This window comes from Equus asinus, chromosome 10, assembly GCF_041296235.1.
Source record: "Equus asinus isolate D_3611 breed Donkey chromosome 10, EquAss-T2T_v2, whole genome shotgun sequence".
In the NCBI taxonomy this organism is placed as follows: Eukaryota; Metazoa; Chordata; class Mammalia; order Perissodactyla; family Equidae; genus Equus; species Equus asinus.
This window is the reverse complement of record NC_091799.1, coordinates 11,399,753-11,415,377: the sequence shown is the minus strand read 5'-3', so window position 1 is coordinate 11,415,377 and position 15,625 is coordinate 11,399,753. Positions and strand designations below refer to the sequence as shown.

Here is a 15,625-nt window from a genome sequence, read left to right as displayed (position 1 = left end):
GCTGGACGTGGAGTCTGAGCCCCTCCTGGCTGTGACTTTGTGGTCTGGGGCAGGTCACTTTGCCTCTCTGAGCCTCTGCCTTCCCATCTGCAGATGAAGATGCTCACGGTGTCACCCTGTCAGGTGTACAGGTGGAAGAGAAGACTCAGGACAGGCACGGGGTGGCTCAGTCATGCCGCAGTCTTGCTGGCTCAGGGGAGAAGCCTGGAGAGGATGGCCAGTTAGTCACTGTTCCCTGGGCCCTCCTGGACCCGCAGGGGTGCTGATGCCACCCCTCTGGCCAGACGCAGGGAAGCCCCACAGATTCTCCTTCCTCTTGTGCCACCTGCTGTCCCCTGCATGCCCTCTCGACAGCGCTGGGGAGCCAGTGCTGACCTCAGCCCTGACCCTTGGCCACTGGCCAAACAAAGTTAGCAGTCCGCGTTGCCCTCCTTGCCACAGGCAGGCCCGGCGGCCATGGTGGGGAGGGGAGTGGGCGCTGGGGCTGCTGTCTGACGGGCGGGGGGGCCAAGTACCCCTCAGGTGCGCCCCCAGCCCTGGGGCGTGCGATTTGTCTCCCAGCCTTGTTTGACTGCCTTCTCAGGATGTTCCTGTGTTTATGAAAGCGAGTTTATTTCCAGGAGTGTTCTGGGCTGTGTGACCTTCAGCATGAATCAGCAGCCACAGTCCCGTGGGGTGCTGGCAGGATCCGAGCTCCTGATCACCGCCCCGTGTCGGCACTCGGAGTGTCAGCGTTGTTCTCCGGGGCGTTGGCAGGTCGAGCTTTGACTCGATTACCCCCTGTCCTCCTCTTGGCAAACAACCCTCTATTACTCCCACCCAGAGCCTCCTGTGCCTTTTGTGGGGACTGTCGTCATTTTAGGGGCTGAGTCAGCCCTGGGCCTGCTCCTCCGCAGGGGCACCGAGGGGGTGGCACTGGGCCTTGGCCTGGCTGCCTCCCTGCCTCCAGAGGGTTGGGACCAGAATTTGTGGAGGCCCAGGGGGCTGAGAGTGCTGAGCTAGACCTAGGAGGGCCGCCCAGGCCAAGGCCTCCCTCTGTGGATGGGGAAACTGAGACCCGGGGGCAGCCGTGTGTGTTGACTGTGTCCTTTGCTTTCTTGTCTCTGAGGCTTAGATAGCTGGGCTGGGCCGGCCCCTCCCAGGTTAGAGGGTTCCTAGAGATAGTAAAAGGCTTGCCTGTGGGTGCACCCCAGGGCCGGGTACCAGACTAGGGGCAGCCCCAACGCCTGGAGGCCCGCTGCCTCTGCCTGCCCTTCCCGCAGGAACCTCCCCTCGCCCGCCTCCCACCCCACCCCGTTGCTTCCCCGAGTGGTCCCTGCAGCGTGGCGTGCCCCTCCTCTTGGATCTTCGAGTATCACTGACTGTCGTTTCAGCCCTGTCCTGAGCTGTTGGCCTCACCACACCTGAACAAGAAAACCTGCCTTTTAGAACACGTGGCCACCTCCAGGCTTCTGCTGTTCTCTACTCCCTGTCTCCAAGCCGCCTCTGGTTTCTGCACAACCCCCCCCATCACTATCTTTCCTCCCCCAGCCCCAGTCCAGGACCCTCTCCAAAGGGTCAAATTAGGGAGTCGCACATCTGGGCCAACCTCCCGTATCCCACAGTGGCATTTCCGGAGACAGAGAGAGGCGTGGATGGGTCAGAGGACACTAAGCTACTTCTTCCTGCAGGACTTCTCAGAGCCTTTAGCGTGCTAACCCAGATGTGGCGCCCAGTGCTACTGTCCTGCGGAGGCTTCTCCGAGCACTGAGAACTCTGGGGGGCGGGGGCTCTAGTGACAGCTCCCTGGGGAGCTCAGGGCCCCTCCGTGTTGGGCCCCACCCTCACCCACCCTTGCCTTTTCTTCTCCATGTCAGGAGGAACGATGGCCGCCTTCTGCGTGCCCTGCCCGCCTCCTGCAGCCCCTGCCCACAGACTTTGCCCCTGGGCCAGCTCTCCCCAGTGCCACCCACACCCCCCAGCAGCTCCCCGGCCTCCTGTGGTCGGTGTGGGGCAAGTCAGGGGCAGCGGGGCTCCCTGCACAGTGGGTCACTGATGTGAGCCGGCCTGTCTGCCTCCCTTGCTCCCAGACCAGGCGTTTCTCCTACTGGGGACACAGCATCTTATGACAGCTACTGGTTTTGGGTGTCCGTATTCACAGGGGGTCGTCCCCAAGCTGCTTCCTCAGCTGCACCTCCACAGTGTTTCATTGAGCTTACTGGGCAGCGGCACCGCCTTGCTCTAAGGTGGCTAGCGGGTCCCAGGTGGGTCCTGGGTGGGTGGGCCACACTCTGCCAGCTGGCAGTACTGGGAGCGGGAAGGCAAGGGCATGCCTGGGGTGTAGGAGTCCAGGTAGGATGAAGGCAGCCCTGCTACAGTGGAGGAGGACGGAATCAACCTGCTGCCCAGCGGCCAGCCAGTGCCATCACGGCCTGACCACGCCCTTGCGTGGCCCGGGGGTGCTGGCAGCTGCCCTGGCCAGGTCGCCTTGGCGAGTGGGAACCTTACTGGGCCCACCCTGCTGGTCCGTCCACTGTGCAGGTCCTGGGGTGGCCGTGCCGGGCTGATGTGCCTGGTTGTTTGGGGCCCCTTCGGGGCAGGGGCTTCCTCCTGGACGTTAACTGGTGCCACAGAGGTCTTCATGCCTGTGCTCACTCCTGTCTACATCCTCCTCCTCTCAGAGCCCACACTCTTCCTCCCAGGCCCCTGCCACCAGCCAGGCTACTAGCCCCTGCCTGTGCATCTGCGTGCATTCTGACTCGACTGGCTCTCCAGGTGCAGAGCAGGTGACCAGGTGCTGCACGGCCTTACCTTTGGGAGGCTCCCACCTCGCTGTCCTGCAGGGCCACCTGAGAGAGGCTGGGGTACAGCAACTGTCCTGTTCCAGCTCCCCCACGTCATGGGCCATACTCGGCCTCTCCTCGGCCTGGCGGGCACGTGCCCACAGCCACAGGAGTGGCCAAGGGACAGACGCTGCACCGGGGACCGGACTTGGGCCTGCTCTGGCTCCTCCAAATGCTGCACTCCATCTTGCCTGTGCCCCGTGGTCCGGGGAGCCCGCCTCGTGCGAGGCTAGGGTGCCCCTGACTCCATAGCAGCCTCCTTCAAATGGGCGAGGCCCCAGGACAGAGGCAGCTTGAAAGGCGGGGGCCTACCCCTTGGGGGCTCAGCCGCTACTAGGTTTTGGCGGGCGATTCCTGATGGTCTTTCTGCTCCCGATGCTGTTGGGGACACACATGTGTAGTGTCTTTTGCGGCGTTCCGAGGCTTGGTCTGCATTCCTAGCCAGCGCTTCTGGAGCGGAAGTCCCCCGTTCGCTCCTCAGCTCACTGGTCAGCCTCCCCTGCAGCCCCCACTGGACGGACCCTCGGCCTCTGCCCCTCTCCGGGGTCACTTGTCTCCCTCTGAGTGCCAGGGAAGCCTGGCTCTGTGGGTCCATGAGCAGACGAAGGTGGGGGCTCAGCCCGCAACGTGGGCTCCAGTCAGCCTGGCCTGAGGCCCGGATGCTGAGGGCTCCGGGACACCATGTCTGTGGCCGACTTCAGGACCCAGAGATGCCGGCGGGGAGCCGGGCTGCCCCCCTTTCCACCTGCCCTCAGTCAGCCCCCTCCTGCGAGCGGGGAGGCGGTGGGGTTCCCAGCCCGGCGTTGGGTCTGGGCCGGGAAGTGCCTGTGGGGGTGGCCTTCCTGGCACACACCACAACCGCCAGCACTGCTGTGTCCCCAGATGCGAGCCCCCCGTGGAGCACAGGCCCAGGGCTCCTTCGCCCTGTGGACCAGCTGGACCGCGATCACCATGGAACTGGTCGCCTGGGACGCAGCCTTCTGGGTGGGAGTGGCAGCGAACTCAGCCCATGAGAGCTCCATGGACGGCTGTGGGGGCTGACCGAGGGGGAGGCCAAGGGCTTCACCTGTGTCCCGCTCGGGAGGGCCGGCCCCCACAGCACGCTCCACGCGTCCCGCAGCCGTGTCCCGGCGTCAGGACAGTCTCTGCTCTGGCTCCTGTCCTCTGCTCCCGGGGACAGTGCGGGGCTCAGGATGAAGGCACGGGCTCTGGGAGACACATGGGCGCCAACACTGCTCCTTTGCTGGTTGCGTGTCCCTGGGAGTGCGCTTAACCCCTCTGAGCCTGAGCCCCCTCACTGATGAGCACAGCAGAGACCCCCAGCCCTGGGACGTTTCTAGGGACCCAGCCAATGTGTGGTGGCGGGCTTGGAGCAGGGGCCACCTGGGAGGGTGGATGTGGCTCCTGAGCCCCGGGGCCTGCGCGGTGCAGGCTTGCTCACCCAGTGAGGTCAGTTGCCCGCGGCTCCCGAAGGATTGACACCCCCCAGCACTAATTCTGACACGGACACCGTTCACTTGGCAGACTTTATTTTTTGGGAAAAAACAGAAAAACAATGTACCTCTTGGGTCTGAAAGGACCTACTGACAACATTGCAAACACGTGTGAGGAATAAATACGCAGTACATTCAAGTACAGGGCGGCCACACGGCCTGTGCTCCGTCTGTCCCATGCCCACCAGCCCGCCTGCCCCCGGGGCCCCACGCCCCTTCAGAGCGGTCATCACTGGAGGCCCCCAGGCTGTGCTGCAGGGCGCGGTCCTGCCGCCTCCCCACGCTCGGAGAGCAGGACCGTGGGGCCGGGCCGGGGCCCCCAGGGAGGTGCTGCCTCACACTCTGGGGGTGGGGTTCTGGCTCCCCCCAGGAACGCTCCAGAAGGCTGGTGGTGGGCCCCACAGGGGGTGGGCCAAGGCCACGGTCCCCGAGGGGGCCTGACTCCTGCCCCACGCTGAGGGCCAACTCGACCCTCCCCACGGGACGAGGCAGGGACGGCATCTCCCCCGGCTGCTGGGAGTGAGGGCTGGGAGCTCATGGGGGGACGGGGCTGACTTGAGCTGACCCCAGACTCCCCCATGGCTGCAGAGCTGGAGGCCCCGCGCCCGCCGCCCGCCCTGACACCCTGGGGGGACAGACCTCGCTGCCAATCGGAATCCCCGGGACCAGGTGGCCCGTTCCTGGCTGCGGGGCTTGGAGTGGAGGAAGGTGGGCTCCTCCCCATCCCTCCCCACTGCGTGAGACAGGGTGGCAGCGCACGGCAGGGCTGGACCTGAAGCGTCAGGGTGGGGGGCACCGGGCCTGCCTCGGGGCTCTCCGTGCCTGCCCTCCTCCTCCTCTTCCTCCTCCTCCTCCTCCAGCCGGGTAGGAGGGAGGGAAGAGGGGCTAGAGGGCGCCCCCCCGGAGGGGAGAGGCCTGGACTGGGGCAAGCATGTCTGTGCACGGGCATCCCTGGGACCAGCCTTGGGAGGACAGAAATGGCCCAGAGAAGAGGCCTCAGAGACAGCTTTGGGGGCTTGGGGGAGGGGCAGGGTTTCACATTTGGCCAGCAGGACGGAGCTGGGCAGGGGGCAGGGAGAGGGCACGGAGGGTCTAGACAGCACCAGGGTTTGGGGCCGACATGCTGAAGGCCCAGCCGGGGGCAGGGGCCAGGGTGATGGCAAGGCTGGGCCGGGCCGGCCTGCAGGAAGCCGTGTACCATGTGGGGGCCGGCCCGGGCCAAAGCATGCCCTTCCCCAGAGCTGCCCGAGCCTGCCGCCCTGGGGAGGGGACGCCATGTGGGCTGTGTGCCCAGTGTCCGGCTCAGTGGGCTCACAGCCTGCCCTTAGCCATGGCCCCGGGAGGATTTGGCTTCTCGGGGGGCCATGGGCATCCCGGACAGCTGTGAGCCCCCAACCCGGCGTCCAGGAGTGGGGGTGGGGCGGGCCTGGCTGGTGGGCGTGAGGCCTTAGCTGGCGCCCGGCTGGCACTGTTGTCGGGGCTCAGGCGGCCCGCCCACATCCTGTTCCGGGCTCCCAGCGAGGTCCACCCGCTGCTCGTCCATCCGCTTGGCCTGCACCCTCTGGATGAGGCTGAAGAAGTCCTCGTCGGGCATGGTGGGGCCGCGGGGCAGCACGTCGGGTGGTGGGCAGCGCTGGTCGTCGATCCTGGAGGACTGAGCAGACACAGACACGCGGGTCGGGGGCCTCGCCCTCCCCAAGCCTTGGAGGGCCGCCCCAGCTCCTGGGCCCAGTGGTCAATGGCCCACAGACAACTCGGAGGCAGAGGCTGCTGTCCAGCGGCAGTGCCCGCTCAGGAGGGCAGGTCAGGCCGCCTCGGGCCTCCCAGGATCCGCCTGGGAAGTCAGCTCTGGGGCGCTCTGGCTGGGAGCCCTGACCCCAAGAACAGCTGCCCAGCGAGGGCAGGTTGAAGGGGAGTGTGGGGCGAACTGGGCAGGAGATGAGCCTGCTGGGCGGCCTGCAGGGCCTCCCCCAAGACCCCCTGAGAGTGGTGTGTTCACGAGTCCTGGGGACAGGGCCAGGGACTGCAGCTCCCGGAGCGTGCCGTGCGGAGCTGCCCAAGGCTCCCCGTGGGACCAGGGGGCTGAGGCCGGCGCGGGGCTGAGGGGGCCGAGGGGGTGTTTGGGCGTCTCTGCAGGGCCTGGAGGAGAAGGGCGGGGAGCCAGCGCAGCTGCCAGGGTGTGCGTGCGTGCGGACGGGGGGCTCGGGCCTTCTCGGTAGGGGCTGGTTTTGAGGCTCCTCTGACTGGCTCAGGGCTGCACTTTCCTCTCCTCTGTGGGAACGAATGTCGGATCTGGGGACTCACAGCGGCCGAGCAGCTGCCCCCTCCCCAGACGTTTCTCTGAAGGTTTCCTGACCCTGAGACCCGCCTGCTGTTCAGCCTTGCCCAGACGGGTGGGTGGCTGGACCCCACGGTGATGGCCAGACCCCTGCTGCCCTCCCCACTCTGGGGTGCTGTCTGGCCCTTGGTTTTCTCCGTCTGGATGTGGAAGGCAGGGGGATCCCCGAGGCCACAACCTTGAGGACCTGGCGACCCCTGGCTCCGAGCTCCTGCGCTGTAAGGGGTGGCCAGCCTGAGGACATCCTGGGGTGACATTCTCGGGGAGGTCCCAGGAGGAGGGCCCCGGATCTGTGCACCCGTGGGCACTCAGTGACACTGGCTGAGCCAGCCTGTTGTTCTCCTGCCCCTGGGGTGTCCCCAGACCCAGCGTGGGAAGGAAGGATAGGAGCCGCTGTGGTCTGCAGGCCTACCTGGCACTTGATGAGCATGTTGAAGAAGTCATCCCCTGGCTCCTGGGGGTCCCCGTCACCGCGCAGGTGCCCCAGGTTGTTGTGCGTGATACGCAGTCCGGGCAGGCTGCCCACGCTGGCCCGCTGGTCATCCAGCCGGCGGCTCTGCGAGCTGGCGATGAGGTCGAAGAACTCCTCGGTCTGGGGGGAGGCTGTCAGCGAGGGCTGGGCTGCGGCAGGGCCACTGCGGGTCAGGCCTGAGGCTGGGCGGGGCCGGGCTGGGCCAGCAAGGGCTCTGACTGCTGTGAGCGCAGCCCAGCCCACCACACTCCCGGGGGCATAGGGCTCCCAGCGGCATCTCCAGTGACCCCAGACCCCAGCCGCTCTTAGCTGCCCCACGCCCGCCTCCAGGGGCTCCCAGGAGGTGACAGGAGGAAGCCTTGCTGCCCACGCCCACTCCAAGACCGCCAGTACGCCTGACACGGTACGTTCCGGAGGCGGGATGATCACATGCTTCCCAGGATGCTGCTCTGGGCGAGGCGGCGGGGGACGGGAGCTCACAGTGACAAGGGGCACTTTGCAGCTGGTCTGCCCCGCCCCTCAGGAGCAAGGGCTTGCGGGGACAGTGCAATGGAGGGGGGGACCGGCCCTGGCCCCTGCACCCCTCGAGGCACTCCCGGGGGAGGCACTCACCGATCCTCTCCTCCAAGTTGGGGGCAGCCGTGGCCTCGGCGGCCCCGGGCTGGCCCTCCTCCAGGGGGCAGCGCTGGTCGTCCATGCGGCTGCTCTGGAACTTGCTCAGCAGATCAAAGAAGCACTCCTCGTCAGCGGACGGGGCCCGAGGGACACTCTGGGGGCGGGGGTGGGGGCCGTCAGCACCAGCTCGGCCCAGCCAAACTGGCCGTGCTGTGGTCAGCAGCCCCTCACAGACCCCTGCACACGAGTCGGGGGGCTGCTCGGCCTGGGCAAAGGTCAGGACCCTCATCTGCCACCTGCCGGCCACCCTACCCCAAACCTGCTCCCCCTCTGGCCAGTAGCCACCTGTGCCCGCTGCCCCTTCCTCCTCTCCCCGGCACCACCACCATCTCTCTCCTCCCTCGGCTGCCACCCCCATGCAGGCCTCCATCATCCTCCCCGGACAGGTCACTGCCCCTCCCCCGGCCACCCACACCCTGCCACCGTGACCCCCACTTGCCTAGCCGGGAACACCTCCCCCCAGCACCCCCTCCCCCCAGTTCAGTGTCACCACCACCTCCCAGCAGGCCTCTGTCAGGCACTTGTGTCAGCCCCCTGCAATGAGCGCCACCTGTCCCTGGGCACCTCTGGAGCCCTGGCCCCCAGCACAGCACTCACTAGTGCCTGCCGAATGAACAAACACGCGTGAGTGAGAGAGGGGATTGGGGCTCTCAGCAGGCAGGGAGCCTTGCTGGCTGGTAGACACACTCGCAGTGGTCAGTGTCGGGGCCCCAGCAGTGATGATGGTGGACCCAGAGGTGCCAGGAATGTCAGGTCATATCACCAAAGGCAAAGAGCCCGAGGTGGGGGAGTTGAGGGCTCCGGCTCCTGTGTTCTACCTCAGTGCCACCCCTCGTAGGGTTTGGACATGTTTACAAGGTCCTAGACCAATGGGCAGGCCCGAGGATAACAGATGTGTGAGGGCCAGGCCCTTGGGTGTGGGGTGTTCAGACTAGAGAGAAGATGCTAACATCTGCTCTGGGTGGCTGGGGGCGCAGAGCCTGGGCGCCAGGCTGGGAGTACTGGGTTGCCAGTTGAACCATGGGGACTCTGGGAGACACTCAGTGTGTAGCCTAGATGGCGGGAGGCTGACCCCGGGGTGACCCAGTGCACCTGGGCAAATCCCACAGGTGATGTTAAGACGGTGGGGTGGGTGGCCCTCGGAGAAGCAGCAGTTCCAAAGGGAGTGGGGGTGGGGAGAGAAGCGTGAGACCAGGTCACTGGGCCTGGCTGAGTCCTACTGGCAGGGTGACCTTGGGCAAGCCTGCTCCCACTCTGGGCCTCAGTTTACACATCCATGCAAGGGGAGGCTGGAGGGCCTGGTGGTCTCTTGGGGCCCCCACTCCCTGCCTAGCCTCACCAGGCCCGGTCCAGGGCCCTGAGGGCTGATGGTGCATGGGCCGGCTTCCAGAGGACCCTCTGGCTGCAAATCAGCACCACACCTACCCCCCTCAGAAGCCAGTGTCCCCTGCCCAGCCCTGGCCCGTCCATCTCTCAGCTGGCTGGGGGCTTCTTCAGGGCCCGGTCAGAGCTGGGCTCATGGAGAGACCATGGCAGCAAAGATGTCACCTACTGGGTGTCAGTGCTGCCCAAAATGTGTGACTCCTCAAACTCCTGACAACCCACCAGCAGCGCGTTGCACAGAGGCGGCAGCCAAGCCCCAGAGAGCTTGCACAGCCTCCCAAGGTCACACAGTCGCAAGGAGCAGGGTCGGATTCCACCACAAGCAGGCCCGGCCTGGGCTCCCGGAGTGCAGCTGAGGGCCCTTCAGAGCCGGGCTCAGGCTGTGGGGCAGTGCGGTCTCTGAAGGCCAGGAGGGCCTGGGGGCGCATCATGGGCAGGGAGGGGCAGCTGAACAGGCGGTCCTGCCAGTGTGTGCTGAGGGCCGTGCTGGCAGGTGGCAGGTGGGAGGAGAGAGACTCCACCCAGGCTCTGGGCTCTCAGGTCCCCCCTCACCCCTCTGCCCCACCGGCAGACCGCCCCCTCCAGGGCTCTGCTCTCCTGCAGCCCGGCCCCCCTGAGCCCCCCTGGGCCTGGAGGAAGGGAGAGCCGGTGCAGAGAAGCTGCAGCCCAGGGCTGCACCTGGGTGGGGCCTCCTCCAGGACCTGAAGGCCTGGCAGCCGGGGGCCAACATCATTCTGGTGGGGGCGCACAAACGCCTCCCCCAGGAGGTCGTGGGATCTGCTCCCAGGCTGTTTGGGGCCAAGTGGTTGTGGGGGACCCGGGCTCAGCCAGATGTGGAGTGAGCACAGCACAGCCCTGCTACAGAGGACAGTTGCTGCTCTCGGGCCCCAGCCCCGGCATCTGGCCCCAGCTGGGGTGCTGCAGGCAGACTGTGGGCCAGGTAAATGGAGCCAGGCCCTTCCCAAGACAGGCATGACCCCGGGACCCCAACACTCCTCCAGCCTCCCTGAGCTGGAATTCAGGGCTCAAGGGGTACACTTGAAGGAGAGGGGGCTTGCCCCGAGGCCTCTTGTGGCCCCATCAGCACTGTGGCCGGGACTGGAAGAGAGGCCTGAGCCCTGGCACTGGCCTGGGGCTGGCAGCCCCCACCCTCCCCGAGCCGGGGCCACCTGTAAGGGATGACACTTCCCCTGTGCGGGCACCTTGGGCCTGAGACCACAGGTGCAGAGTGAGCTCCGGACAGCACAAAGGGCCTGCACCCCTGGCTCAGGACCCCACCCTGGGCCCCAGCAGGACACATGCAGGGGACCTGGGGCCTATCCCCAGACTGCAGCCTCCTCTTTGCCCCAGACGCGGGCTGCTTCCATCCTGGAGGTCTCAGAGGTCCTCCTGGAGCCTCACTCCCGCTCCTCCTGCTGGAGTCTCAGCCCAGTTTCTCCCAGGGAGGAAGGAGCCAACCCCCAGCACAGCTGCCCCCCGCAGCCTGCCTGGCCAGCCCCCAGAGCTGCAGCTGCCACGGTTCCTGAGCCGCCCAGGACCAAGGGTAGGGGCTGAAGACAGGCTGGGGGACAGCTGGGCAGGGCAGAACAAGCTGGAACTCTCCCCCCATGGAACTGGCCTAGGCGAGGACGCCAGGGAGCCGACCGCTCATCCCCAGGCCGACCACACAGCCCCCCAGGTAACACCCACTCACTGACTGTTCACTCCCCCCGCCCCCAGGAGAAGAGCTGTGCCCCGCCCGAGCCCAGCATCCCACCGTGAGGCTGGCCCGTGTGCACCGGAGCCCCCACCTGCGTCGGGGACCCACACTCACGCGGGATCCGCAGCTCTCTCCAGCAGCAGCCAGGCGCTACTCGGGGTGCTCGGCCACGTGGAGCTGAGCAGGATGCCAAGGCACCCGTGCACCACCCTGCCTGTGGCGCCCGGTGCCGCCTCGCTGCCGAGACCCACGGGGCCTGTCAACTTGATGCTTAAATAGGGCCCAGGGTGACGGCCCCTCCCTGTCCCCGCCCACCCACGCTGTGCTCGCTCACACACACACACACACACAGAGACATGCTCACGCACACACACACAGGCTCACACACACAGACTCACACACACACACAGGCTCACACACACAGACTCAGGCATGCTCATGTACACAGAGACAGGCTCACACACACACAGGCTCACACACACAGACACACACACATAGATGCTCACACACAGACACACAGAGAGACATGCTCACGCACACACAGGTTCACACACACAGACACACACAAGCTCACACACACACACACAGACATGGTCACACACACAGAGGCTCACACACACACAGGCGCTTACACACACACAGGCTCACACACACACACACAGAGGCGCATACACACACTTGTGCGCGTGCTCCGTAAACACCCGAGATGGCCTTCCCCCAGCGCGCTCGAGCCCTCTTGCTCGGGGCCTGCGGGCAGTCACGCCGGGGCGGCGGGGGGTGGGAGCCCGTCTGGAAAGCGTTTTCCCTCTGACAGCAGGCCCCCGCTTCCTCCCAAGCCAGACAGCGGGAGAAGCTGCCTCTCTTGGGCCCGATTCCCGAGGCCGGGGCTGCCGCGGCCCACAGCTGGTGAGTGGCCACACGGACTGGGTCCTTTCCATCCTAGACCTGGGTGGCCGTTGGCAAGGGCCGTGTGGCCTGACACTGACGCCACATGGCCGCCACCCCCCACCACGGCCCCCTGGCCTCTGCCCAGCCTCCCGCTGCCCCATCGCTGTCCTCTCCTGCTTCAGGAGGCCTGTGGAGTCTGAGCCTCTGGCTGGCTCCCAGGACAGCCCGTCCCCGCTCGCAGTACAACCTTCGTCAGCCCAGTGCTGGGGCCCTGCGCGGCCTGAGCACACGGGGGGTCGGGGGAGCTGGTGTGCGCCCCCATGGGGTAGGTGGGGAGGACGGGCGACCGCGGAACCCCCTCCAAGGGGCCTCTCTGGCCTGCTCCTTCCACAGCGACCTCAGCACTGCCGGGTGGCCTCCTCCAACACAACCCAGGGAAGAAGGGGCCCCTAGAGCCCAGGCCCGGCCCCCAGCGCTGCCTCCTTTCGGGGGAGCTGGGTCCAGCGCCTGGCGAGCAGGGGGCTCAGGCCGCCATCAGGGTCCGGGCCACCAGCTGTAGGACCATGGCCTGGAGCCCCCTGAGTTCTCTGGGGGCCACGCCAGGGCTGCCAGGAGCTGACCCTGCCTCGGAACCACAGCTCCACTGTTCCTGGCTGGACGCGCTCAGGCCAGCTTCTTTGCCACTCTGTGCCTGAGTTTCCCCTCTTAGAGCTGCTGTTAACGTGCTACACGTGACAAGCCCGAGCACCGGCTGTCGTCTCTTTGGTAGAAGGGGCCTGGGGACAGCACCAGGGACACGGCTGGGCCAGAACTACACGTGGACAGACGAGTGGGTCTCACTGTGCTGGTCTGCCGCTCAGCCCCGCCAGGACCAGGGGGCTGGGGCCACCAGGAGCCACATCCTGGCTTGGTTAGCCTGGCTTCCCCTTTCCAGGGCCCGCCTCTGGGGCCGAGGCTCTGAGACGGCCAGGACGGGAAGATCATGGGCACATGGCTTCGCTAGGTGGTCTTTTTGGGGAGACTTTAAAAATAGTCCTCATGCCGAGAGGCTGATGTGATTTCGGGGTGTGGGGGAATCAAAGACAAGTCTCTCTTCGCTCTCCCTGCTGCGGGGGGCCTGGGCCACTGGGGACCAGGCTCTGGCGCCCGCCTTGCTCAGCCCACGCTTCGCAACACGAACAAGGGCAGGTGTGGATGGTGCCGTCATCCAGTAAGGACGGTCCGTGATGGACACGCTCAGGCAGTGGGGGCCATGAAGCACAAGCCAGGCCTTGCCCAGCCCCTGCTCGGCCCTGGGCAGGCCCATCCCGCTCCAGAGCCGGCCATGGCTCCCCAGTAGCCGGCGCTGACGATCCTCTGCTGCCCAGGCCCTTGCTGGCTGGGCCCACTCCATGACTCCTCTGGCCCTGAGCTTTGGGGCTGGCCCAGCCCTGCTCCCCATGCCCCACCCTGGAAAAGTTTTCAGGGCCCCTCAGGCTGCCTCCTCAGACCCTGAAGGTTCCACTGTGCTGGTGGTGAGGCCCCTGAACTCAGCTTGGGGTGGGGAGGGGCAGTGTCAGTAACAGCCCCATCCGCCTGGGCAGACTGCAGCCCCCACCCTGCAGGGAGCCCCTCGCCTTCCCCAGGTGCGTTCCTCCCCTCCTTGTCTCTCACTCTACGGACACTGAACCTGGCCGGCAGGTGGCCCATCGGACGGTGAACACTGGGGTCAAACGGGGTCAAGCAGGGTCAAATGGGGTCGGCGGAGGCGTCTGCAGGCTCGTGGCAAAGACGGGTGCGATGCAGCTATCTGGCTGAGAACATCAACCCGGCACCCACCCCCTCGCAGCCAGAAAGGTGCTGACTAAGCCCCTGGAGGGAACTGGTTTTAGACTAATTCCCAGAGTTTTGGACCCAGGTGTTCTGCATGGAGGGCTCGAGGCTGACCTCTGAATCCGGGCTCTGCCAGGCACGCAGGTTTGCTCCTCTGCGCCCCTCAAACCCTGACCAGTTCCTGAGTCTGGAGAGGCCGGCCCTGGCTCCTGGGCACAGTGGGGCACCGCCAGGCAGCAAGAGGCCCAGCCCCCCACCCTCCATCCCCCACCTGTCCATCTGCCTGACCATGGCCACCCACCCCTCCTGCAGCTGTCCCCCATCTCTCTATCCCCCAGCCACCTGTCTACCTAGGCCCCACCTGTCCATGTGCCTCCGTAGGCTCACTGTGTCCCTAGGACGGGCTGCTGGCTGGGCCCAAGGACCTGAGCTGCCCGCCCCCAGCTGTCCTGTAGTCCCTGGCTGGGCTGTCGCCTCCAAACCCCACAAGGCCTCCAGTCCAGTCCAGTCCAGCTCCTTGTGTGGCCTGGGGTCACAGAGGCCAGTGCAGCTGACGATCAAACACTGTCCCTGCACTGAGTACCCTGGACTGTCAGCAGGCCCTGTGCCCACCAGGTCCCAAGGGACAGCACAGGGCCACAACCTCTGCCCCCTGGAGTGGCCCGGCCCAGCCACCCAGGTCTGCTGTGTGGTGGAGGCCCCACCCTGGACTCCCTGTCGGCAACCAGGAAGAAGTCGCCTACCGTGTGAGGCACCTGCACCCGGACGTCCGCGCTGTCCAGCGGGGAGTGGCCGCCCTCCCGCGGCCTCCTCTCAGCGGTGTCTGGCCCTTCCTGGTACTTCCTGCTCCTCACAGGGAGGGGGAGCAGGTCCCTGCCCGGCCCCCGCCAGTCCCCTGAATGGTGGCTGTCTCCATTCTGCTCCTGGGGAGGGGGAGGAAGGCCAGGTGTGGGTGGGGGCCACCAGCAATTCTGAACCAATGCTCCCCACCCCAGGACCCTAAGTGGGGGCTGGGCAAGGCGACACAGGGCACTGGAGGATGTCAGGGCCCAAATGTTGGCCTTCCCACACTAAGCAACAAGTGACCGTGGGCCGCCCTGAGCCTTGTCCCCCAAGAGCCCCCCATGGACGTCCACAACTGAACCCAGTCTAACTGGAGGAACCAGAGGCTCAGAGAGGTTACGCCACTCCCCAGGGTCACAAAACACCCACCCCTGGCACGTCCAGATCAGGCCCAGGCCCAACCCCGCCAGCCCCGGAATCTGTCTGGGGGCTCCGAGTCCTAGCTGCTCCACCTGTGACAGCTTTGCTCCCCCATAGGGCAGCGTCCAATGGGCACAGAGCAGCCGGGAGTGAGGGCCAGCCAGGACACCGAGGACAGTGGCCGGGGGGGAGGGTGGGCAGCGGTCTACAATGTGTAAGGACTGTGGCTTCTCCCCAGGGCACATGGCTGGCAGGACCCTGCAGTAAGGTGGGAGGGAGTGGGCTCTGGTACCACAGAGCCTTGTGGGGGTCTCTCTAGGGACAGATGGCTTGTCCATGGTCTCAGGCCACAGAGGGCACGTCTGTCTCCCATCATAGGGGACATGACACGGACAGGAGCCGAGGCAGGGCTGGCAGCTCAGCAAACACTGCCCCGGCCACATGGACCTGCTGCCCGCGATCTACTTCCAATTGCAGCTGCTGCCACTCCGCTGAGGTTGTCCCGACGTGCCCCCCGCCGCCTGCCAGAGCCCACTCACCCTCTCCAGGGGGAGCCTCAGCAGGTCCCAGGTCTCCGCACTCAGCCTCTGTGTCCTCTTGGGCCTGGCCCCTGAAAGACAGTGGGCCCGGTCAGCCCCGCACAGACCCCTGGCCTCGAGGTTGGTGGCCGGGGCCGGGCCCTCCAGGAGCTGAGGATCATCAGCTGCACCCCGAAGGCTGGGGACGAGCTTCCCACCTCACTGCCCCATGGAGACGCAAATGCAGAGTCCGCAGGCCCACTGTGCCTCCCGAGTGGACAAGCGGGCAGGCGTTGAGATGGAGCGGACCCTGTAGGGGCCT

General features: G+C 66.2%; 1 protein-coding gene across 12 annotated transcripts in view; it reads right to left on the bottom strand.

Annotated features, from left to right (window-relative positions):
- Window positions 1-4,334: 4,334 nt before the first annotated feature.
- GPSM1 (G protein signaling modulator 1) overlaps window positions 4,335-15,625 on the bottom strand; it is a 34,502-nt gene continuing 23,211 nt past the window's right edge. For 6 of the 12 annotated variants that reach the window (XM_070518354.1, XM_014863804.3, XM_070518350.1 and 3 more), the window contains 5 exons: window positions 15,325-15,395; window positions 14,326-14,505; window positions 7,738-7,894; window positions 7,066-7,322; window positions 4,335-5,969 (listed from right to left, as the gene is read on the bottom strand). In XM_070518354.1, the coding sequence (XP_070374455.1) occupies window positions 5,763-5,969; window positions 7,066-7,322; window positions 7,738-7,894; window positions 14,326-14,505; window positions 15,325-15,395 (872 nt within the window). In that variant the 3' untranslated portion in view covers window positions 4,335-5,762. The remainder of the gene's footprint in view (window positions 5,970-7,065; window positions 7,323-7,737; window positions 7,895-14,325; window positions 14,506-15,324; window positions 15,396-15,625) is intronic. The other 6 variants (XM_070518356.1, XM_014863805.3, XM_070518351.1 and 3 more) reach the window with 2 other exon arrangements.